General features: G+C 47.0%; 2 protein-coding genes and 1 long non-coding RNA gene across 4 annotated transcripts in view; 1 reads left to right on the top strand and 2 right to left on the bottom strand.

The window, feature by feature from the left end:
* The window catches only part of LOC139079578 (uncharacterized), a 48568-nt gene extending 42754 nt beyond the window's left edge, over positions 1–5814 (bottom strand). The window contains exon 1 of the long non-coding RNA XR_011533303.1: positions 5669–5814. This is a non-coding gene — a long non-coding RNA (uncharacterized lncRNA). The remainder of the gene's footprint in view (positions 1–5668) is intronic.
* On the top strand, positions 1727–13138 carry SLC46A2 (solute carrier family 46 member 2). Of its 2 annotated transcripts, XM_070595071.1 has the most exons (4): positions 1727–4490; positions 6161–6244; positions 6661–6817; positions 12270–13138. In XM_070595071.1, the coding sequence occupies exons 1-4, from the start codon at positions 3362–3364 to the stop codon at positions 12325–12327; spliced, it is 1428 nt and encodes a 475-aa protein (XP_070451172.1). In that variant the 5' UTR covers positions 1727–3361; the 3' UTR covers positions 12328–13138. The 2 variants fall into 2 exon arrangements, with proteins under 2 accessions (XP_070451172.1, XP_070451173.1); XM_070595072.1 differs by lacking the exon at positions 6161–6244.
* A 3173-nt stretch (positions 13139–16311) lies between these two features.
* The window catches only part of SNX30 (sorting nexin family member 30), a 117387-nt gene continuing 110702 nt past the window's right edge, over positions 16312–22996 (bottom strand). Inside the window, exon 9 of the mRNA XM_008513171.2 lies at positions 16312–22461. Coding sequence (XP_008511393.2) covers positions 22402–22461 — 60 coding nt within the window. The 3' untranslated portion in view covers positions 16312–22401. The remainder of the gene's footprint in view (positions 22462–22996) is intronic.

The following is a 22996-nucleotide window of genomic DNA, read 5'->3' as shown; positions in this document are numbered from 1 at the left end:
TCTCATGTCTGCAGCCCCAAGAATAGACAGACCCCTTGATGAAATGGCCACAGTGGTCTGTCTGGTTCAAGCTGTTGTTCTTATCGCCATATCTGATTGCTGAATACCATCTTCCCCCATAACCTACCCAGCCCTTGGAGCCTCTGCCCCTCACAGGAATAGGCTGGTTGGACTGCTCTGTGGCAGCCTCTGGAAAAACAGTGTTAGGAATGGAGTGGGAGAGGCAAGTATGGGTTGAGTGAAACCAGTACCTCCCAAGGTGGGCCTAGATGAGAGAGAGGAAGAGGGAAGTGAGAAAGCTTTGAGGGGGCTGCCAGGCCAGCTCCACAGGGCATGTCTTGAACGGGGAGACTAGGTGGGTCTTTCTCTTTCCAGAAGGCAGACTTGTCTGGGCCTAGACAAAGGGGGCTGGGCACGGAGATGTAGAAAAGGAGATGATAGCTCACCTAAAAACTACCTAAAGGGTACATAGCTACACAAGATCACTTAGAGTCTAGTCCCTACTCCCATGAGTACTTTCTCCATTTGGCCTTTTAAACTCTCCCTGTGGACTTGAGTCCCAGCTGCGTGTCTTCGGGTTCCTGCTCATTCATGCTGCCGCGGCCATGTCAGAATGGAGCAGACAGGAAGAGAGGTTGCATGTTTTGACTCTCCTCCCTGGGGGTGGACCTGAAGAAGGGGCTCTCTCCTTGGTGCACTTTGCCACTGCGCACTGCAGGGGGAAGACCCTGGTCCTCTTTGCAGAAGTGTGTTCTTAAAGGAGGAAGCAGGCAGCCTGAGAACAGAGGCCTCAGCCCAGCCCAGGGTCGTGAGCCCATGAGATGGAAGATGAGCCACAACTAAGTAGAAGGGGTTCTGGAGACTTTATTCAGGAGAAGATAACTCTGGTGACTCGCTTCTTTCTGGGGCCAGAGAGAGTACAGTTTTATCATCTGGAGGGACATAGAGGGCAGGCAGGTCCTCCCCCTCTCTCCCTTGGCCCTGGGGTCTGAGACCGGAGCCCTGCAGGCTGGGGCCCGTGTTGGCTCCAGGCCCATCAACGCAGGTGCACAAAGCAGAATTCTTCTCTAAGAGGCCTTTGTTTTGGAGGAAGGGCTGAGCCTCGATGCTCCTTAGGTTTTGTTTGTTTGGGTTTTTTTATTTGTTTGTTTGCTTTTTTTTAAATTGCGGTAAGAACACTTAACATGACAGCTACCCTCTTAACAAAGTTTGAAGTGTACAATACGTTATTGTTGACTATAGGAGCAATGTTGAACGGCAAATCTCTGGAGCTTCTTCATTGAAGATAACTGAAGCTTTATGCCAGCTGATTAGTAATTCCTCATTCATCCACCCCTATCCCCACCCCCAGCCCTGGCAACTGCCATTCCACTCACTGATTCTATAAATTTGACTGTTCTAGATACCTCATATAAGTGAAATCATGCAGCATTTGTCTTTCTATAACTGGTTCATTTCACTCAGCATAATGTTCTCAAGGTTCATCCATGTTGTTACAAATTTCAGGACCTCCTTCTTTTTTAAGGCTGGATAGTATTCGATTGTATGTATATACCACATTTTCTTTATCCATTTGTCTGTCGATGGACATTGACGTTGTTCCCACATCTTGGCTATTGTGAATAGTGCTGTAATGAACACGGAAGTACTAACATTGTTACCGAACCTGAAGTGAGTTCGCTCACCCATTGCGCAGCAAGCCAGTCTCTGACACCGGGGGTGGTGGAAGAAAGTAGGAATTTTATTTTTGCACAGCACTGAGCAAGGAGAGAGGGCAGCTAACGCTGAAATCCCAAACTCCCCGAAAAGCTAAAAGGAAGGGTTTTTATTTGGGGTTTTAGGTAGGGGAGGGGGAGCATATGGCCTTGCTGGTCGGAGCTTCCCCCCAGCCTGTCTTTGGCCTTGAGACACTTGCAGAAAGAAGGAAGCCTGTGACCTTGCTGGTCAGCAGCTTTCCCACCAGCCCCGATCTCTTTGCGGGAGGAGAAAGTCCAGGTGCTTGTCCTTGACGGTGTCTGTCTCCATGGAGGATAGTGGATTCTGAAGCCAGGAAGCCAGAGAGTAAGCAGGGAATGAGTGTTTTGGTTTTAACCCCATGTATGCTGGGTTTAATGTGGGGAAACTGATATCAGGGTCGATATCAATATCTCTTCATGATCCTGAAAATAAACAAGTGAGACTACCTCAAACCAAAAAGCTCCTGCACAGCAAACAGTCAACAGAGTGAAAAGGCAACCTACTGAATGGGAGAAAATACTGCCCACCATGTATCTGATAAGGGGTTAATCTCCAAAACATATAAGGAACTCCTACAATTCAAAAAAAATTTGTTGTAAAAACAAAAAGAAAACAAATAGCCCAATTGAAAAATGGGATAAGGAGTTGAATAGACATTTTTCCAAAGAAGAATACAAATGGCCAACAAGCACATGAAAAGTTGGTCAGCATTGCTAATCACCAGGGAAATGCAAATCAAAACCACAATAAGATATCGCCTCACTCCTGTCGGCGTGGCTATGATCAAAAAAAGATAAGTGTTGGTGAGGATGTGAGAAACTGGAACCCTTGTGCACTGTTGGTGGGAATGCAAAATGGTGCAGCTGCTATGGAAAACAGTACAGAGAGGTCTCCAAAAGAGCTAAAAGCAGAACTACCATATGATCCAGTAATCCCACTGCCGGGTATTTATCCAAAAGGATGGAAGTCAGAATCTCAAAGAGATGTTAGTACTCCCGACTTTTTACTTCTCTAAGTCTATACTACCCAGCTCCCTAGAGCACATGGGTCCCTGTTGCTGCTAAACGCCACAAATAAAACCTCACATCCCAGCGTTAACGCCAGGCAGAATCCTAAGCAGCCCACCCCCCGCCCAAACCTGCCTTCCAGGGACAGGGGAATTTTGCTCCCTGCCTGAGGAGATCTCAGCCCCTGCCGTGACAAACCCTAGGGGAATGTGCCCAGCGACCCGCGGGAGGTCCAGACACGCCAGGCTGTGGCGAAATCAGGCCCCGGTCAGCGGCCGCGCTCGCAGGGGAAGCGTGACGCGGCAGCCAGAGGGTGGGGGCTGCGGCCGACACTCGCTGGGCGCTCCCCCGCGCCTGGATTCCCTGGGCGGCCGCCAGCCCCGCTCAGCCTGCGGGGGCGGAGCGCTGCCTTTTCTGTCCCAGGTAGGAGTGGCCGCGGCCAGGGAGGTTACTCGGCCGCTTTGCTGGCAGCTGTCACACGCGCCCCGCGCCCCGCTCACCTCTCTCCTGTGCTCACCCGAGCGCACGGTACACTCTCGCGCTCTCGGACTGAGCCCGGGTCCTCCGGAACAGCTGCCAGCGAGCAAGCCCCTCCATCCTCCCATCAGAGAGACCACATGGGCCCCGAGGCCACCTGCCCGTGGAGATGCCCCCTGCCTCGCCTCCAGGTGTGGACCTGGATCGAGCCCGTGGTGGCCTCCACCCAGGTGGCCACGTCCCTCTACGACGCGGGGCTGCTCCTGGTGGTGAAGGCATCGTTCGGAGCGGAGACCTCCTCCAACCACAGCGCCAGCCCGTCGCCCCGGGGGGCTCTAGAGGACCAACAGCAGAGGGCCATCTCCAATTTCTACATCAACTACAACCTTGTGATGGGCCTGACGCCCCTGCTGTCCGCCTACGGGCTGGGCTGGCTCAGCGACCGCTACCACCGCAAGATCGCCATCTGCGTGTCCCTGCTGGGCTTCCTGCTCTCCCGCCTCGGGCTGCTGCTCAAGGTGCTGCTGGACTGGCCCGTGGAGGTGCTGTACGGGGCAGCGGCGCTGACCGGGCTGTGCGGCGGCTTCTCGGCGTTCTGGTCGGGAGTCATGTCCCTGGGATCCCTCGGCTCCTCCGAGGGCCACCGCTCCGTGCGCCTTATCCTTATTGACTTGATCCTGGGCTTGGCGGGATTCTGCGGGAGCATGGCGTCTGGACATCTCTTCAAGCAGATGGTTGGGGGATCCAGGCAAGGTCTGGTGCTGGCAGCCTGCAGCGTGAGCTGTGCCGCTTGTGCGCTTCTGTACAGCCTCTTGGTCCTGAGGGTCCCCGAGTCGATGTCCAAGCCCAGCAAGGCACTCCCTGCTGTGGATACCGTGTCTGGCACGGTTGGCACATATCGCACCCTAGATCCTGATGAGCCAGACAAGCAGAGTGTGGTGGAGCACCCTCCGTCTCCTGGGAAAGCAAAGCCCCCAAAAACCATCATCGCCCTGCTCTTCGTGGGTGCCATCTTATATGACCTGGCAGTGATCGGCACAGTGGACGTGATTCCCCTTTTTGTGCTGAGAGAGCCTCTCAGTTGGAACCAAGTGCAGGTGGGCTATGGGATGGCTGCAGGGTACACCATCTTCATCACCAGCTTCCTGGGCGTCCTGGTCTTCTCCCGCTGCTTCCGGGACACAACCATGATCATGATTGGGATGGTTTCCTTTGGGTCAGGAGCCCTCCTCTTGGCTTTTGTGAAAGAGACATACATGTTCTATATTGGTGAGTCTGGCATGCTTGGGGAGGCAGGACAAGAACATTGCTGCCCCTTGCATCATGGGGCTGACACCGGGGATGCTGTGTCTAGGTGTTCCAGTTTAGCACCAGAGATTATACCTGCTACCTAGGAGGTACAAGGGAGATGGAATTATGTGCACTTGAGTTTATCTGTATTCTATTGTATATGGCGTTATCTGTATTGCCCATTGAAATGTCACCAGAGTGGTGTCTATGGCTCTAGGAGTTCAAGGGAGGGGAGGTCAGTGGTGCCTTGAGTTAGTAGGGGAGGCTACAGGATGGCCTTGGATGGGGGAGATGGGATTGGCTTTCTTCTTTTGTTTGTTTTTTCCAAGGAAGATTAGCCCTGAGCTAACATCTGCCAGTCCTCTTTTTGCTGAGGAAGACTGGCCCTGAGCTAACATCCAGGCCCATCTTCCTCCACTTTATATGTGGGACGCCTACCACAGCATGGCTTGCCATGCGGTGCCATGTCCACACCCGGGATCCGAACCAGCGAACCCCAGGCCGCCAAAGCAGAACGTGTGCACTTAACCACTGCCCCACCGGGACGGCCCCTCTTCTCCCCAGTTTTAAAGGGCTAAAACATTAAGAAGTCTAGCTGAAAAGGTCCCTTAATTCAAACCATTTTGGGCCAAGAACAGGCTTTTTAAAAATGAATAAAAATTCTCCATAAATCCCTTCCACAACCAATGTCATAAATTCCTTGAAGGAGGTAGAATGAAGTTTCCATCTGAGGACACAGGTCAGAAAATGCAAGCAGAGAGTTCTAGACCAATGCTCCAATAGAACTTTGTACAGTGATAGAAATGTTCTATATCTGTTCTGTCCAATATAGTAGCCACTAGCCATGTGTGACTACTGAGCACTTAAAATGTGGCTAGTACAACTAAACAGAATTTAAAATTTTATTTCCTTTTAATTTAAATACTTTAAATTTAATTAATTTAAAGTCATACGTGGCTAGTGGCTAACATATTAGAAAGAGCAACTCTAGATGGTTACCAGAGGCTGTCCCTTGGCCGAGGTCACACATCTTAGAAAAACACCCAACAAAATGGCAAGATCACCTTTGGCCAGCTCCCCGTTAAACAGGCTGTGTGCCTCTCTTCCCATCACCTCTCCCTCTCCCTCTCTGTCTACACACACACTCACATACATACCGCATCTGGATAATGAATAGGGCTTGAGGAAAGAGGGGTGTGTGGCAGCCGTGTTAGTGGATTTCTGGACGCAGTTTGCCGGAGCTCCTGGACCTAGAGGTGTTCGTGAACGGCAAGGGCAGGCACCTCTCTCCCCAGGGACAAGGAAAGAAACTTTGAGTCACTTCGGTGACGTCAACTCCACTTCCCTAGAAACCACTTAACTCTGCCCGTAAACACACCCTTCACCCTTCCCCATCCATCACCATGTCAACCATGCCTTGCCACCTTGCAGATGGGTCTGCAGCATCTACGGCTCCATCAGAGCTCAGGGAGTCAGCCTGCTCCCAGAAAAGTGCTAGTCTGCCAGCAGAGTAACCCCTTATTCCAGGCCAAGCCACGGAGGGGTTGTGGGGAGAGGGGATTCTAAGTGAGGCTTTTGCTTTGTTCTAATTTACTCTTTGGCCAAGGCTGGGCTAGAGCGAGGAGTGTTCTTGTGTGATTTCTTTCCAGCTCGCGCTATCATGCTGTTTGCTCTCATTCCCATTACAACCATCCGATCAGCAATGTCTAAACTCATAAAGGGCTCCTCTTATGGTGAGTACAAGGAATCTCTCTGAGGTTCTCTGCCCGGACTGTTTCAGAGCTGCTTAGCTTGAGGCACAGGGTTCAGACTTGGTGAAGGCACATGACAGAATTGCAGAAGCAGCCTCTAATACACTAGGAAAACACTGGTGTCCATCCAGGGCAGAGGAAGTGAAAACAGGAGGGTGGGAAAGGCTCAGAGAGTCAGTCACTGAAAAGCTACAGTCAAAGGAAGACGCTGCTATCCATAGGCTGCAGGAAAATCCAGCTGGGTGGAGGCAGGAGTCCTGGTGGAAAGAGCTAGGAAGAATGAGAGGGAGTCCTAGGAAGGGCAAGGGGTCCCTGAGAGCTCCCCAGAGACTCAGCTAGCAGGGAACATGGGAAGGCACAGCAGCACATCTTCTTGGTAACCTCTGTCCCTTCCACAGGAAAGGTGTTCGTCGTCCTGCAGCTGTCCCTGACTCTGACGGGAGTGGTGACATCCACGGTGTACAACAACATCTATCAGCTCACCATGGAGAAGTTCGTCGGTACCTGCTTTGCTCTTTCCTCCTTTTTCTCCTTCCTGGCCATCATCCCAATTGGGTAAGAAGGGAGCAGTGTCTGCTTTTGGGCTGGGGCCCTGGGGCAGAGGTCAAAGACTGTTGGACTATCTCCAGCCTATTATCATAAAGTGTTATTTGTTTTCAGCATTTATGTAGTGGGTTCTGAGTAGGCTCTCTCACAAAGAAAAAGTCCTGTTCCCCCAAACTAATAATCTGGCAATTCCCCAAAGTCCTAAGAAACGAACCAGCTGGCATGCTTCCGGCGGTTTTGTAATACAGTTTATTTATAGGAGCCTCATGTACTTCCTTCTAATCAGAGACTGAGATTAGAAACTCTCTTGAACCACTCAGACCACTTTTGTTTAGCTCCCTTTAGCTCAGTCATCCCGTCTCACTTCTGAGTAATCTTTCATCTGTGTCCCTCTACGGGCTTGGCCCCTGGCGGCGTCTGTGTTCAGTGCCCCTGAAATCTCATGGCCGCTGTGTGAGCTCCCCGTACGACTAAGGCAATTCGCTTGACCTCTCTGGGGGAATTATTTCGTTTGTAAAACAAGAGCACTCAAGTGTGGGAAATAACAGGCAGGAGGAAGGCTGGATGAGCAAAGGAGAGGAACTCCGGTCCCACGGCAAGAGCACTAGCCTAGGTCATCACCAAAATGGACCACATGGAATAGTCTGGTCTTCGGCCAGCCCTGTCCAAGGAAAATATAGTGTGAGCCAAAAGTGCAAGCTACATATGTGATTTTAAATTTTCTAGACGCCGCATTTAAAAACAATAACAGTAACAGGTGAAATTAATTTTAAGACTATATTTGATTTGACCTGGTATAGCCAAAATATGATTTTAACGTAATCAATTTACAAAATTAATCAATGAGATTTTTTAACTTAGTCTTTGAAATCTGGTATGTATTTTATGTGGACAGCATGACTCAATTTGGACTCAATTTGAACACACTTCAAGTGTTCAGTAGCCAATGGAACCGGTGGCTACCATATGAGACAGCACAGCTTTGGACGGTTTAGGTCCTTTGACCCCTCCCCCTTAAGTGAGAATCTCCATGCTTTTATCAATCCCACCAGAGGAGAAAGGAATACAATACATATATCCGCAGTAAGGTACAAGGGATTTGATGTACATGTGCATTTTAAAGGGACCTGCCTGGTAGCACATGAGAGCCCTACCTATCAGTGATAGTGGTATTGTAGGCAGCAGAGCAGAAAATAATTGAAGGCGGGTTGGAAGAAGTGGGGAGTGGATGGCGGTAAGGCCCTTTTCTGAATTCTCACATCACATCATAATATACGTCCCTGACAACATAGAAGCTTGAGCCTCCTGAGATAGGATCCATCCATCATGAAGGCTCTTTGCTTTATTTCATAGTTGAGAAAAATAAGATCAAATAGCTGAGAGAATTTGTGCAAGCAGTGGGCATGATTACTAGTGCTTTCTTGGCTCAGTTTTCATTGTCTCCAGGTGTGGGACTGAGCCAACCCTGTCCTCCAACTTCCCAGCTCTTAGCCCTTTTCACGTGCCCCTGTCTTCATGTGAGTCTTGGCTGAATGAGTTGGGCTTAGCTAGACCTAGCACGCAATGCAGACATCTCAGGAGTCCCAGCTCTTTGTCCAAGTGAGTAATGGATTAGCAGCTGTGCCCCTTGGAAGTGCTCCAGTCCTATTTGATTGGCAGTTGGTTGAAATAGTCTCTTTAACCTAAACAAATAAACAAAACCAAAAAACAACAAAAGAGAACATGTCTGACTAGTTAATGTGTGTCACAGCTAGAGATACAAACAGACAAATGAAAGCAATGAGAAAATACAGTAATTGGTTCCTTTCTAAAGTTTCAAGGCATCATGTGTACTAAGTAGGATGCTTTGCCTTCGTTAAGAGACTTTAGGGCACATGAAGCAGGTGTGCTGCCCTTGACATCTCACCCCAGTGCATTGTTTAACATGCACTTAGCCCCAGTCATACATTCCCTGCACAAATCTTAATTAAGCTGTGCAGGGTATCCATGATCTTACATCAGAGAAGAAGAGACAGAATCTTGAGCCAACAAATAAGTAATTGAGTGCTTATTGGAAGGAGGCACATAAGTAATTGCTAATTGTTTCCCCCTGTTGCAGACATTTAGCAGTAAAGAGACACACGTGCAAATAAAGCCTTGTCCGCTTACATTGGAATCACCTGGAGAGGTTTAAAAATTACTGATGTCTGAATCCCACCCTCAGAGATTCTGACTCAGTTGATCCTGGGTGCAGCCTGGGCACAGGAATTTTAAAAGCTCTCCAGGTTATTCAAAAATACAACCAAGATTGAGCTCTGGTATAAAGAGAGAGTTTCTATTACCTTTCCCTTCCAGAAGTAAATGAGATTCTGAAATATTCTTAGAGCTAGAAGAGGCCAAGGCTGGACCATCAATCATTAAGTGAGAGCAACAGGAAAGACCAGTAGAGCTTTCTATCCACACAAAGGAAAGCTACATTCCAGCAACATAAAAACCCAGGAAGGTGCGTCAGAGCAGGGCAGCAGGGGAGGCCATGGAGGGTAGAAGGCTGAGTGGAGAGGTCATTGGACCAGAGCTGCCAACAGCCTGTTTGCAAGAAGGGACTGTGACCCCACCCCTTCCTGATACCAAAGTGAGCCAAGTACACATTACTGTGAGAATCTGGCGTCTCCTGCTTGATCTTCTTTACCTGCAGTGGGGAGATGCTGAGAAAATAACTGTCTGGCTCTGCCCATCCACAACCAACTCACCACCCAATAGCTCTCAGCAGCTGCCTCATGCTTCTTAGAGAAAATAGAAGCCATCAGAGAATGTCCTCATCTTCTCCAGAGTAAATCTACAAACCTCCGTTCATTTGTGCCCATCCTATTCTCCTCCCCTCCACCCTCTTTTAAATGATAATAACCAACACTTAGCCCTTATTATGTGCCAGGCACTACTTAAAATATTTTATATATTTTAACTAATTTAATCTTCCCAAACAATCCTCTGAGGTACTTACTATCATTATCCCCATTTTGCAGATGAGGACACGGAGACTCTGAAGTATTCTGTAACTTGCCAAAGTTTACACAGCTGTTAAGTGACAGAGACAGGATTTCAACCCAGGCAATCTCTCTTGTCCACTACATGACATTGCTTCTTAGAAAAGTCGCCGGGTATCTGCATGCCGCCTCTCCCATGTCCTTAGACTAGAGCGCACTGCACTAGTTAGCTGCTGTCTCTCCTGAATTCTACCAGAACCGACACGTGATCTACCACCCTCTCTCTCCTCAACCTCCTCTTTATAACCAACTTCTCCAAAGGCTGGGCTGCACGCGCTGTCTCACGTCCTCACTTCCCATTGACTCTTCAACTCACCAGTCTGATGTGCTCCCTCAACTCCACCAGAGCCGCCCTCACTGAGGCCACTAACGACTTCTTCAAAGCCTAATCCAGTGGACTCACCACAATCCTCAGCCCACATGACTTCTCAGTGGCCACCAACACCGTGGGTCACTCTTTCCTCGGGAGGCACTTGTCACTGTCACCTGGCTTTGTTAACATCTCACTCTCCCGGTTTTTCTCCTACCTCTCTGATCACTTCTTCTCTACAAATCTCCAAATGGAAGAATACTTTGGGGCTCTGCTCTGGGTCATCTTCTCATTTCATATTTTCTCTCTAAGCAATCTGAAGCACTTTCAAAACTTCTAAATACCCTTTAAATTTCCAGAATTGGGCTTTCGATGTCCTAAGCCTGCTCCCCCTCCAGTCTTTCCCATCTCATTAAGTGACACCGCCACTCACCCAGGATAGAAATCTCTCCGTCTTCTTCATCTCCCCACACCTCCAATCCATCAGGCTTTGTTGATTCCACCTCCAAAGTATGCCTCGAATTCATCCTTTTCTTTTTATTATTACAGCTACCACCCCTAGTCCAAAGGACTTGGATGACTGAATTAGCCTATGTACCATTCTCCCCTCCTCCACTCTGTTCCCCTCCTGTCCTTTCTCCACCAGGTAGCCAGAGCAATTTCCTTAAAGTGTAAATCAGATCATGTCATCTCCCGCTCAAAGCTCTGCACTTGGCTTTCACTGCCTTTAGAATAGAACCCAAATGTCTTACCATGGACCACAAGGTCCTACATGATCTGGCCTTGCCAACCTCTCTTGCTCCTATTCCTGCCACTAACCACTCTTCCCAACTCTGCTTCAGCCCTAGTAGCCTCCTTTTATGCTCTTTCCCATTCTCACCCATACCTCTTTCTTAACCCAGCTAGTCGTGGTCTTAACTTAAACACCATTTTCTCAAAAAGGATTTGAGAAAATCCCCTTCTCAATCTAAATTAAATCCTATCATATCCTCTGAAAGATTCCTATACTTTTCCTTCAGAGCATGACAGTTGATAATTACTTAGTGATTATGTGTTTCATATGCTTGCCCACTAGCCTGTAGGCTCCCTGAGGGCAGGAACCATGACTGTTTGACTCACCACATATCTTCTGTCCAGCAGAGAGCCCAGCATGTAAGAAGTACTCAAAAAGCATTTGTTTAAGGAATGAATCATCTGCCAGATCTGACACCTACTAGCCAGCACCGCTGACCATCCACATTCCAGAGCCGCCTGTTGGCGGACCATGAAGTCAGGGGCTGGCCATCACCACGTGGCTGTGCTGTGGTGGTCCACAGTAGGGGTCTGCTGTGGAGTCAGGGTTGCATCCTGGAGTTCACTGGGTCCTGGGCTGGCTGCCTCCAAGTCTTGACTCTCCTCTTGCCAATTTTGTAATACAATGAGTTTTAAGCACAGTAAGTGCTGCTCCCTGTAGAGCTCATGGAAGGTGGGAAATCCATGTTTGGAAGTTTCCACAAAGCTTTCCCTTAGAGGGTTTGGATTTAAGCTCGTACCCCATCCAGCAGCTCCAGGCGCTACGCATCAGTCAGGAGGAGCTATGCTCTAGCTTACAACCTGGGCTCAAAGAGCTCAAACATGAGAAACTGAAGGCCCAAGAGGTTGAAGGACATGCCAATTGTCACACAGATCCAAGACTTCAACTCAGAGCTCCTCATTCCTAAGCATCCAGTCACCTACAAATATTTTAAAACAATGTAATGATGATTTATGGAAGAGATAAAGGGGTTGTGGGAAGACAGAAGATGAGGCAGCTAATTCTGCTTGGGATTAGCGAATCTGGGCTTGAGATACATGTGGCAGCTCATCATCAAGCAGAAATGAAATGGAAAGAGATTTCCGGGAAAGGAAAATGTAGATGCGAAGGGCTGGAGATGTTATGGACTGGAAGGAGCCTGAGTGACAGAAGTTCCCTTGGGCCATCTCGCTCCACTCAGTACAGCATTCTGACGACGGAATGGATAAAGGCTCTCAGTCTACTAGTGATAAAGAGGTGGCTAGAGACCTCCCTGCCATCAGTGGAGAGGAAAAGGCACCCCCTCTGCCCCGTTCCAGCTGTTCTCTTGTAATTCTCTATTGTAAATTCTTACAGCATCGTGGCCTATAAACAAGCCTCATGGTTGCAATATGGAGACATGACAGAGAAATGAAGGTGCTGACCTGCGGGAGCTGAAAACCCCAGCAATGGCCGGGACCAGGAACTGGTGACCAGAGCAGCCCACTACCCAAGAAACCCAAGTTCCAGCCACAGTCGGCCTCAGAATGACCTGCTCTGGCTCAGGGGTTCCTGGTGGGTGGGGAAAAGCACTTTCCTGGTGATGGAAGAACTTGCTGAGCTTTCAGACATTCCTGTTAGGCAGAAGTTAGGTTCTGTGGGCAGTAGAGTATGAACTTTCAGGGGTTATGCATAGCCATACCAGACGCTATAAAGGGCTTCAGACAGTAGCCCTCTCCTGCCAGGCACTGCCTCAGGGCTCCAAGGTCTGGCTAACTAGTCACCTGGGTGCTGTGCTAAGGGTCCCCTGTGAGAACTCAAACCCAGGCACGCATTTTCCACAGCCTGAGGGCAATGTGGAAGGCATATTTTGCAAGAAGTGCCAACAGTGAACATCGGTCAAGATTTTTAAATTAAAATAAAACCTTGAAAAAAAGTTATTTTTCTTCCCTGAGGCCTTGTGAGCTGTGAACACTGAGGAGGGATATGAAGCTCAGGTTCTTGGCATCAGGGTAGTTTTGTTGTCATTGTTAGTGTTGTTTTTTTTAAAAAAAGCAAATATCAAAACTCTTTCTCCAATGGAATATTAAATTGAATACTTTCAGTCAACAATACTTCCCAAAGTGAATGGTGTGAAGGAAGAGAGAAAAGGAGATATATTTAGACCCATTTTATTTTGAGGTGGCCTGTTTCACTTACGTATATAAAAGCAGACTCATCTCCTAAATAAATCAACATTCACAGTATGTGTATGAATCCTTCTCTCCCAGGTCAGCTTCCTTCCATAACTACAGACATGGCATTCTTCTACTGGGGTAAAACGTGAAGCTAGAGAAGGCATTTAAACCCCAGAGCATTTGGGCTCAGAGAGTTGCTCTCTCTGATCCCTTGGAGGGAATGAACAAAACTTTATGGCCCCGGCACCATGCTAGGTGCTGCGACAGAGCGAGAGCATGACTGGTCCTGCCCTAAGAGAGTGTATTGTCTAGCAGGTGGAGCAGACAGAACAGCAGACAATGATATAGCCTATAATACTAACACAAGGGAGCGTATCATCCAGATTTAGGAGAGCAGGGAGGGCTTCTCAGAAGAAGTGGCATATGATAAGACTGGAAGGATAAGGAGTTACCAAGGCTGGAAGTTGAGGGACATTCCAGGCAGAAAGACCAACATGCTGGAAGGCCTGAAGGTGAAAATATCCCAAGATATAGGAATTCAATGTGAGGGGAGCTAAGAGGGAGGAAGGGAGAGGTATAATGGAGGAGAGAATCAAAAGAGGAGACCAGAGTCATAAGGAGGAACAACATAAAATAGAGCCTTTAAAAAAAAGCTTTCTTTAGAGTAATGGGGATAGGGGCCGGCCCCCTGGCCACGTGGTTAAGTTCGCGCACTCCTCTGCAGCAGCCCAGTGTTTCATCAGTTCGAATCCTGGGCGCGGACATGGCACCGCTCATCAAGCCATGCTGAGGTGGCATCCCACATGCCACAACTAGAAGGACCCACAACTAAGAATATACAACTATGTACCGGGGGGCTTTGGGGAGAAAAAGGAAAAAAATAAAATAAAATCTTTAGAGTAATGGGGATAGCTGCTGAAAAGTTTTAAGCAGGAACACGGAATGCTTCCATTTGTATCTTAGAAAGAGCACTCTGGCAGCACTGAGAACGAATTGGTGGAGGACAGAAAGGAGACAAGCTGGAAGATCCTTGCAGTAATCCAGGTAAAGGACAATGGTGGACTGACATTGAGTAAGAAGCTATGAGGATGGAGAAAAGTAGATGGACTTGGAGAAATATTTGGAAGCTAGGGGTCAACAGGAGTTGATGATGGATGGACTGTGGAGGGTGAGGTAGATGGAGGCAAGAATGACTCATATTTGGGGTTCAGGCAACCAGGAAGAAAGCAGAGCCCCTCACTGAGACAAGCAACATGAGCAGAGAAGGTAGGCTGAGGAAGATGAGTTCAAGGCCTTGCTCCACATCACTAAACTCTCACCAGTATGCTCTTTCCTCTTGACTCCTTGCCTTTCACCTCAGCCCCTGACCAGTTTCCCAACCTAAATGAATCTAATCGTTGGCTTCTCCACTCCTGCTCCTGAAAAGCTTGCTCTCAACATCTAGAAAAATTCCCTTACTTGTTCACATGGACCCTGCCATTGACCTTGTGGATTTTACCCCGAGTTGGGCTCTCAAAGCTCTAGTATTAGCTCCTTTTCCACCCCACCTGTCACCAGGTAGCAGTTTCGAATCCTCTCTACTCTCCCCAGGTCACTGCTTCTTCTAACAACTGTTAGAACAACTGTTCTAACCCAGTGGTTCTCAAAGTGTGGTTCCTGGACCAGTGGCATCAGCCACCCCTGGGAACCTGTTAGAAAATGCAAATTTTTGGACCCCACTCAAATCAAACTCTAGGGATGGGGCCCAACATTTGGGGTTTTCACAAGCCTTCAAGCTTAAGAACTACTGTTCTAATCTATGGGTCAGACTTTTTCTCCTGAAGCACTTGGCCTGAGTCCCCCCCCCCCCCCCCCCCCCGCATCCTTAATTCTTGAGGCCCTGCAAGCCCTGTCCTTGGTTCTCTTCCCAAGTAATCTAGTTTTCTCCCATGGACTCCAGAACTCTCTTTCCAACAATCTACTCAACATCTTCACCTGGATCTCCTCAAACATAAATCCCAACCAAATTCTTCTTCTCCAACCCACCATCTAAGCCTACTCCATCTTTTATATTTTTCTCCTGATTGATTTCATTTTTCAGTTAAGGGCATCACCTCCCAGCTCCCAGGCTGGAAATCTTCAAATCTTCTCTCACCCCTTCCCCTCACCTCAGAGATCCCTTCAATCCACCAGCCTTTATATTACATCTTGCCACATCTTTTGCTATCTGCTCCCATCTATTCCATAGGCCTTCAGTCTGACCACAATCCTCTAGCATACTATCTCCATCGTCTTCTTAAAAAGAAAACAGTTAAAAAAGGTATATCCCGCTTTTTAATTTTCAATGGCCAAGTATTCAGGAAGGATTATGATGGGAATATCTTTAATATGTAAGTTGGCCATATCTAAACAAGTAATAGGAAAGGTCTTCCCAGAAGGGCAATCACATAATGAGTGCCCAGCAGACACTTAGGTCTTTGTATACATTATTGCTAGTCCTATGGGCAGCCCTTCACGGAAGGCATGTCTTCATTTCAAAGATACTGAAGTTCAGAGAGATGTGGCTTGCCCAAAGCCACATAGCTAGCGAGCCGAAAAGCTAAAATTTCATCCCAGACCTTTTTCTCTTATCCCACCCTGCTGCCTCATTCTGTGTGACTCCAGTCTTATATTCATGATGTCTACTATCAGCAAGCCAAGTTCAGTACTTGGTTTAACTTCATTTCCAGTCCAATGCCAACATTAAGTAAGCTTAACCAAGCATTCTGGTCTCTTAATTTGCAACACTAACACTCTAATGAACCACAGACATTTCTTCTTTCCTTACAGATTTTTTTTAAACATCATAGCAGACAAAAAAAAAAAAAAAATCAGGAAATGTCTGACCCTGACTCACAGGATAATGTTGTGCTTTGCTCTGGGATGGAGCAGGAAGAAATCCTTCATGTAATTACCTGGGCTGGCTCCCAGCCGGCCCACGACTCACAGTGGTGTATTATGCTTACGTATAAACACTAGGTAGTTTCTTCATCTCCCCAGATCGGTGCCAACTTATAAAAGGTAGAAGGAGGTAAATTGAGGATGAGTCTATAAAGAAGTGAAGAAGAATAAAGATAGTTCAATTACATTTTTTTCCTGTTGCTCTGTATTACCCTGATTCTTGCAGGCAAACCGTTACCTCTTTAGAGAAAATAGGAAAACAGAATAAGAGGCACGTATGTTTTCCCGTCCTATAAATTGGTACAAATGAGAACGACTCAAGGTAAAGAAAGCATCTTTTATAGGTTTATTGGTCCATTACTTTAAGTTAATTGAGGTAAAGAAACCTTTTTAAATTCACAAGCTAATAGTTTATCAAGCAATACAAATTCTTTTGTTTACCTCAAAATGTAATACTAATCCCATAGTAAACAACAGACAATTTTTATACACAGATATATGAAAAAAAGTGGACAAAAACCTCGTGCCAGCATCAAAAATGCAACAAAAACTTTTTTTTTCTTTTTACAATCTCTGGGTTCCATAACAAGGAAAACATAGAGGACATTCTTTTTAAAGTTTGGTGGCTTGATGAAACAAAGACTTGAATCTGTCAATAAATCCCTTTCTCCTCGACACCCATTCTCCAGAGCATTTGTTTTTCACAGCTTTTGATTCGGCGTAATGGCAGCATGGCGAGAAGAGAACACATCTACACGGAGAACTTCATTGATACCCCAGAAGGTTTTTAAAAAATTTCGAATGTAAAGGATGATTTCTAAAAATAAGAAATACAGTCCATCATTTGGACAGGACCTAAGCAAGTTTTTCTCTCTCTTTCAAGAGTTAAAATACAAGTTAGAAAGTTTGCTGGCAGTTTAGTTCAATGGGAAGCTACCAGATGTGCGTCATCTCTCAAGGCATTCCCAACTCAGACACCAAGGGAACAGGCACACAGAAGTACAAGGGACAGGGTGTCTACTGGACTGGACCAAAACCACAGGGGTGTCCAGGTGAATGGTGTTGACTGTTAAGAGCTGGTGGTCTGTTATTTGGTGAAGGCCCAGCTGACACAGGCATCGTTCTGTCATACTGATTCACATTTTTGTTTGCAATCTACTTTCCTCTCCCCATTTCCAGAGTGAGGAAAAAGCAATCTCTGTTTCTTCCTCCCAGTATCATTTGTGAATGGAGGGTTGGTCTTGACTGTGAACCAGTCCGTCATACGGGGGTGTTGACAGGGGCGACCTGCTCTGACCCAGCCTACAGGGAGCCCAGAGTCACCTGGGGAGGGCGGCGCTGCTGGGCGAGGTGCATGTGCCACACCCAATCACTGGTTTTAATAGTACAAGCTCTGTTAAAATAGACTAAATTATGTGAGTCAACACAACATGCTTTATGTTTTTGGCATTTCAACCTGTGGAGCATTTCTATCCAACATATGCTGCTCTGAAGCCCCCACAGTATGCTTTCAAAAGCTGTTCTGCAGAATCGGAGTAAACCTTTAATATTGTCATAATCTATAGAGTTCCTTATAGCTATGTGATTTGTCAATGCTGATACCATACATCCTCTACAATCAAAAGCGTGCCAAAAGGCACTAAAACACTTTAAAACAAAAAAAGGTTTTGTGGTCCCTGTGTTTCCTTACATTATCAAAAATATCATTTGGCAATAGCAATACTTAGCTTTCTCCTCCCAAAAGGCAGCCCTTATTATGAACCTCACTTTGTTTGTTTCTTTGAGAGGACTGAGGACCGGCTATGTTAGACCTCTGGTACTGAAGCTGAACAACTGGCTACATTTCTAAAAACTTCCTATCCAGAACCTAAAAGACACTAGCTGAAGAATAAGGCATATTAATAGGTGTTGACAGATTCTCAAAAAGTTGAGTTAGGCTTTTAACAGTCTGTGGCATTTTTGAAAAGTCTGGATTTGTTGATTTTCAAGTGCTAAATACACAGAATGTTTACATTTGAGACAAATATCTTATTGGTTTGTTAAAGTTATTTTTTCAAAGCACTTATTTATAGCCTATCTGTAGTAGTAAAAACTATCAGGATTACATATTTTTCTGCCACACAGAAGGGGTTAGACAGCCATACCCAGAAAGCATTTCAAACACATATGATTAAGAACAGTCAAACCCCCTGTAACAAAGTGCCCCCCGCAACCTTTCTAATGCACACAGCCCTGTGCATGCTCTGATCTGTGCAACTACGGGGAGACCAGGCGTCCTTCAAACAAAAAGCTACCCGTCTATCAGGTGGGTTGATGAAAAAGCGGGTTTCTGGTTTACTCACTGATATAAACCACAAGGAAGAGGAGAACAACTCCAACACACCCAGCTCAATCTGTAAGTCTGGCCCAAGGGATGACATTTTCCTCGAATTTACTAGTAAATGCCACCTGCCATCTGAAAGGAAAAAACATAAGAAGTGAGAGGGGATGCCCAACCTGTTGCCATCTTGAGGACTTTTCAAAGTGAGAAGGCAACTCAAATTCCCAACATAATGTCATAAATAGGTCAAAGCAGCATTACCCCAGCCTTATAATTAGATTACCCAGTTTCCACAGGCCTTGAAAGTACACATCTGGGAAGGTGGGGTCCAGGATTGGCACACCCTTCCATGACCACAGGCAGCCCATCTTCTGAGCAGACACAGCCTTTACGGCAGCCAGAGAAGAGCCCAGTGCTAACCCAACCAAAGACCCAACCAGATGAGGCTAACACAGACCTACAAGGTCGCTCTACACCTTACTCTCTCCACTCTCTCAGGAGAGTGCAGAGAATGACTATTCTGCAACCCAATGAATGGCATCAAAACAGAGCCAGGTGCCCGTTGATTTCAATGTTATCAACGGCAGGACCAAGTCACACAAACTCTGGGTGTTTCTTGGGCTGACACCATCCCAAGAGAGAAACCCCACTTGCAGACTACCACACGGCCATCACACCCTCTTCTAAGGCAGAACTTCTGTCGTCCCATCACTAAAGGCAGACTCACAAGAAATGTGCAGCAAGTGTGCACTTAATTTCCTCATGTGGATGGCAACTGCAAAAGCACATTCAATTCAACATGTAGAACACACTCCGAGTGTGGCTTAAATTTGGCATAAAGATCAACTTCTCTTACATTCACCACAGCCCCCAGAGTCATGCTGATTTGTTCAATGAGCAGCACAGTGAAATACGAGCCAATCACCTCCATAATCGCACTTAGCAGAGTTCACCAGGAATCACTATGAAGTCTTATTAAAGGATAAAACCCAACCCCAAACCTGGCTATGTAAGATGTCCCCTCCTCGATTAGGAGCAGTGGTTCCTTGCTTGGAGCAGAGTAGCCTAGAATTTTCCTATAGATCCAGCACATGACAAGGAAGAACAGTGTCTGTACCTGCCACAAATCACAACTGTTCTCTTCAACATCATTTGCATCTCTGAAATCTGCTCAGTTTCTAGAATTCTCTCTTCTGCCTTAGCCTAGATTTTTAACCTGGGTGAATGGAACCTTCTACTTTCCAGGCTCAGAGGCAGGCAACAGGGATGACTTTCCATCACTGCCATGTGCTCAATCCTCAAAACCTATCCATGTCTGTCCGCCTGAGGTAGGGCACATCCTCAAGCAAAAATCTCCTGGAAAATAAATACAAGAGAGGAGTCAGCAGTCTCAGCACCAGGACTTTGTGGGGCCAAGAAGGATGGGATGACGAAGCCTCTACGAGGCAGGCTTTGGCACAGAAGTCTCCGGGTTACACTTCTCATGGGGAATCACCTCTGTGCTGATGGAGGTGAAGAGGTGAATGCTTGGGGCTGCTGACCCTCAGGGGCCCGAGGGAGCCATTGGGGTAGGAAGGACTGGAGAGCCTCCTTCACTGCCTTCTGTCACCTCATCACATGCCAGCCTGAAGTAAGGGACAAGGGTCCCTTCTCTGGAAAGACCATTACTCCAAGGAAATCTAACATACACCGCTTTTCCCAGCTCTGCTATCAATGGCACGCTGGAGGGCAGTTTGCCTTGTTCCAGCTCTCTCTGCTGTTTTAAAGCACTTGCGGACCAAACGAACAGAGAAAGACAAAATCCTAAGGTGTCTGAATCCCTTCAAAACCAGTCTTCTGCCTCCAACACTGTAAGGGAATAACTGTGTACCTGTTCCCTTCCCCATATGTCCCAGGATGGAACCTGATGACTTTTTTGAAGGGCTGCCTTCTTTCCCAACTAAGCCTTAAACAGGAATGTCCCTGGGCTTTGGCAATTAGCAGCTGACTAGATTCTAGTCTTCCTGTAACTCTTCCCACAGTTCTTTCCAAGTATATGTTACACTGGACAACATTTTTAAAGCACATATTCCACAAGGCAAGGCTTCACACATTCCCAAAGATGAGCATTTGCTGCTGGGTCAGTCTAGTGTCTTCTGCCAAATATCCATAGAAGGCCACCAACCCACGACTAGATACCCACCCCAACTCTATCAGCAGGCTGTCAGGCTGGATCTGGACATCCGGACCCACAGCAACATGATGGTTTAGAGGTAGAATGAAACACTGAGTCACCACTCGGCGTAGATGGACTGTTTTTACCTTCTGCTTCAATGAATATTTCTAACTGTACCAAACTGAAAATTCACAACAAAGGACTTTAAATGGCACGAGACGGTCTAACAGTGCAGGCAAGTACCAACTGATATAAAATTATAATTTAAACTGTCACTTTTTCAAACATGATGAAACAGAACCAAACGGTTCTGTGCCATCCGATTGCTGCCCCCACAGCATCAGAGCTGCGGCTGAGACAAGGTCGACCCTGCAGTGTGGAGGGGAATGAAGTGACTTCAACAGGCTGCACGTTGACCGGTATTTGCAAATTAACTTGCGTATGCAGCAGCATCTCAGCACAGCTGTTTCGTTAAAAAAAAAAAAAATACTATCGTTTATTTGAGGCTCAGATTGATAATTTTATAGGGATGAGCCACAATGAAAGAACACAAATATGACCTATGCAGCTTCATTTCAGGAGGGAAAAAAAAATGAGTTGGAAGATTGGAAGACAGATCCTCTTTGTCTGTTAGTTTTGTGTTGATTTGAAAAGAAAACCTGGTAATAGTTTGAAATGAAGACTTTAGAAGCAGCCAGCAGTCCCCAGGGATTGGGCTGCAAATGGAGGAGATCTTAGCTTAACTTCTAGAAGCAAAGAGTTTGCTGGTGCACTTGTCATCTCTGAGGCCCATCCAGATACTGACTTTTCTTCCTGACCAGGAAATATCGAAGGTTAAAGCACTTCGTGTAGAACATTCACATTGAGTTTACAAAATCTCGACTGTGTCATAACAACATACCAGCCTCTCACCAAAAGGTTGCCCAAACATTCAGTGGACATAGTAGGAAACGTGAAACTAGGACTTTTTGGTGAGGTAAAGGCAAATTGCACAAAGCAGACGTGGCAGGTGGGCTTGGTATATGCCCACTGATCTCAACAACTGGGGAGCTACTCTGACTTCAAGACGATAGATATTTCCAAACAGGCCTAATCTCTACTCTAATGATATTTAACAAGGGAAAGAAAAACATTGAAGAACTTCACAGAGAAAAATGCACCTTTTTTCATTTTACACAAAAACAGGTTCAAATCTACTGCATTCTAGTGTCAGAAACAAGTTCGGGGAGCACTGCCCCCCGCCCCCAGCTTCCCGAGGCATCGCCTAAGGACAAGGGCGGTGGCTTGCCTGCTCTAGCATGGATACATATAGACGCTGATTTAAATGGTCCCGTACGAACCGGAAACCATAAAACAGGTGTCGCTCATCACAAGCAGGCGGCAGGTTACACTCACAGCTGCAGGCCACAGTACATTAAGGACTTCCCACGGAGGTGCCAACACCTCCTTCTAGGCTGAGACCAGCCAATGCCCATGGAGGTCGATTCCAGAGCCGCCATGTATCCACAGAAAGCAGGACTGCCTTCCATTCAGGCCTTCCTCACGGCCTTGAAAAGCAGGACCTGGGTTCTCGCCCACAACAGCTAACTCTGCTGTCCCAAAACTGGAAACTGTAATGAGATGTCAGAATGTCAGTTGAGGGTTGTCTTGTCCCTCAGGTTCAAACCTTCGTAGTGTTCCGTTTAATAGGTTCCTTCACAACACAGAGGTATGCTGCTTCTGTGGGAGATGATCATAGCCTTACAGACTCCACCAAGGAATAAATACTAATTGAAAACAACTGTTGGACACAGGAAGGGGAGTAAAGGAAAGAAATACACAAAGGAGAGATGTTTCTGTGGTTGTTTTCCCAGTGCCACCTCTCTGGCATGGCAGGGACATTCTGGTGTGCGTGCCATGCCTTGGGTAGGCAGAAAAGTCTCTGTCCCACGAAGGAGCTTACTTGGCCTCTTGCTTCTCCTGCAGTAGTGGAATGATCGACTCCCACGCCATGAGGCACTGAAAAGATAACACATGCACACAGGATGAGTGTCAAGTTTCAGATTCCGGGGTCAGCTTCTTAGTTCTGCTCTGATCCACCCTTTCATTGTCAATCCTGCTGGTCACCTTTGTCTGATCACGCCTACCTGTATTATCCATAACTGTCAGAAACAAGGGAGCTAACAGGTGTTTGTTTTGAATACGTCACCTCGACCTCTACAAAAGATAAAAGCATCTCTACAAGGCCTAAATGCATTGCCCAGTGAGCGGAACTGTAGTCACTGAAAGAAATTCTTTTCCTTCAAAAAGCAGAAAAAGACCAGGCTGCAAACCTTTGATGAGGCCCTGGGTTCCCAGCCAGGATGGAGACACTGCTCCAGGTGTGGGTGGTGCTTGCATAAGCACGTAAATCACATTGGAATGGGCCAGCCACCTGACTCAGAGGGGGTGGAAAACTCACTCTTCTTTACCAACCTCAGATTTGCTTGTATGGGTCAGACCTGGATTTCCCAACAGGGAAAAGAGGGGGAGGGAACTCCATATTTATTGAGAT

The sequence above is a fragment of the Equus przewalskii genome, chromosome 26, assembly GCF_037783145.1.
Source record: "Equus przewalskii isolate Varuska chromosome 26, EquPr2, whole genome shotgun sequence".
Taxonomy (NCBI): domain Eukaryota; kingdom Metazoa; phylum Chordata; class Mammalia; order Perissodactyla; family Equidae; genus Equus; species Equus przewalskii.
Note: the sequence above shows the minus strand (reverse complement) of the source record. Positions and strands in the feature narration are given on the sequence as shown.

Bases quoted from the DNA above. Each gene is read 5' to 3' on its own strand.
- SLC46A2 (XM_070595071.1), top strand. From the start codon at position 3,362: ATGGGCCCCGAGGCCACCTGCCCGTGGAGATGCCCCCTGCCTCGCCTC. The intron at 4,491-6,160 runs GTGAGTCTGGCA...ATTTCTTTCCAG, and splicing joins GACATACATGTTCTATATTG to CTCGCGCTATCATGCTGTTT. The intron at 6,245-6,660 runs GTGAGTACAAGG...TCCCTTCCACAG, and splicing joins CATAAAGGGCTCCTCTTATG to GAAAGGTGTTCGTCGTCCTG.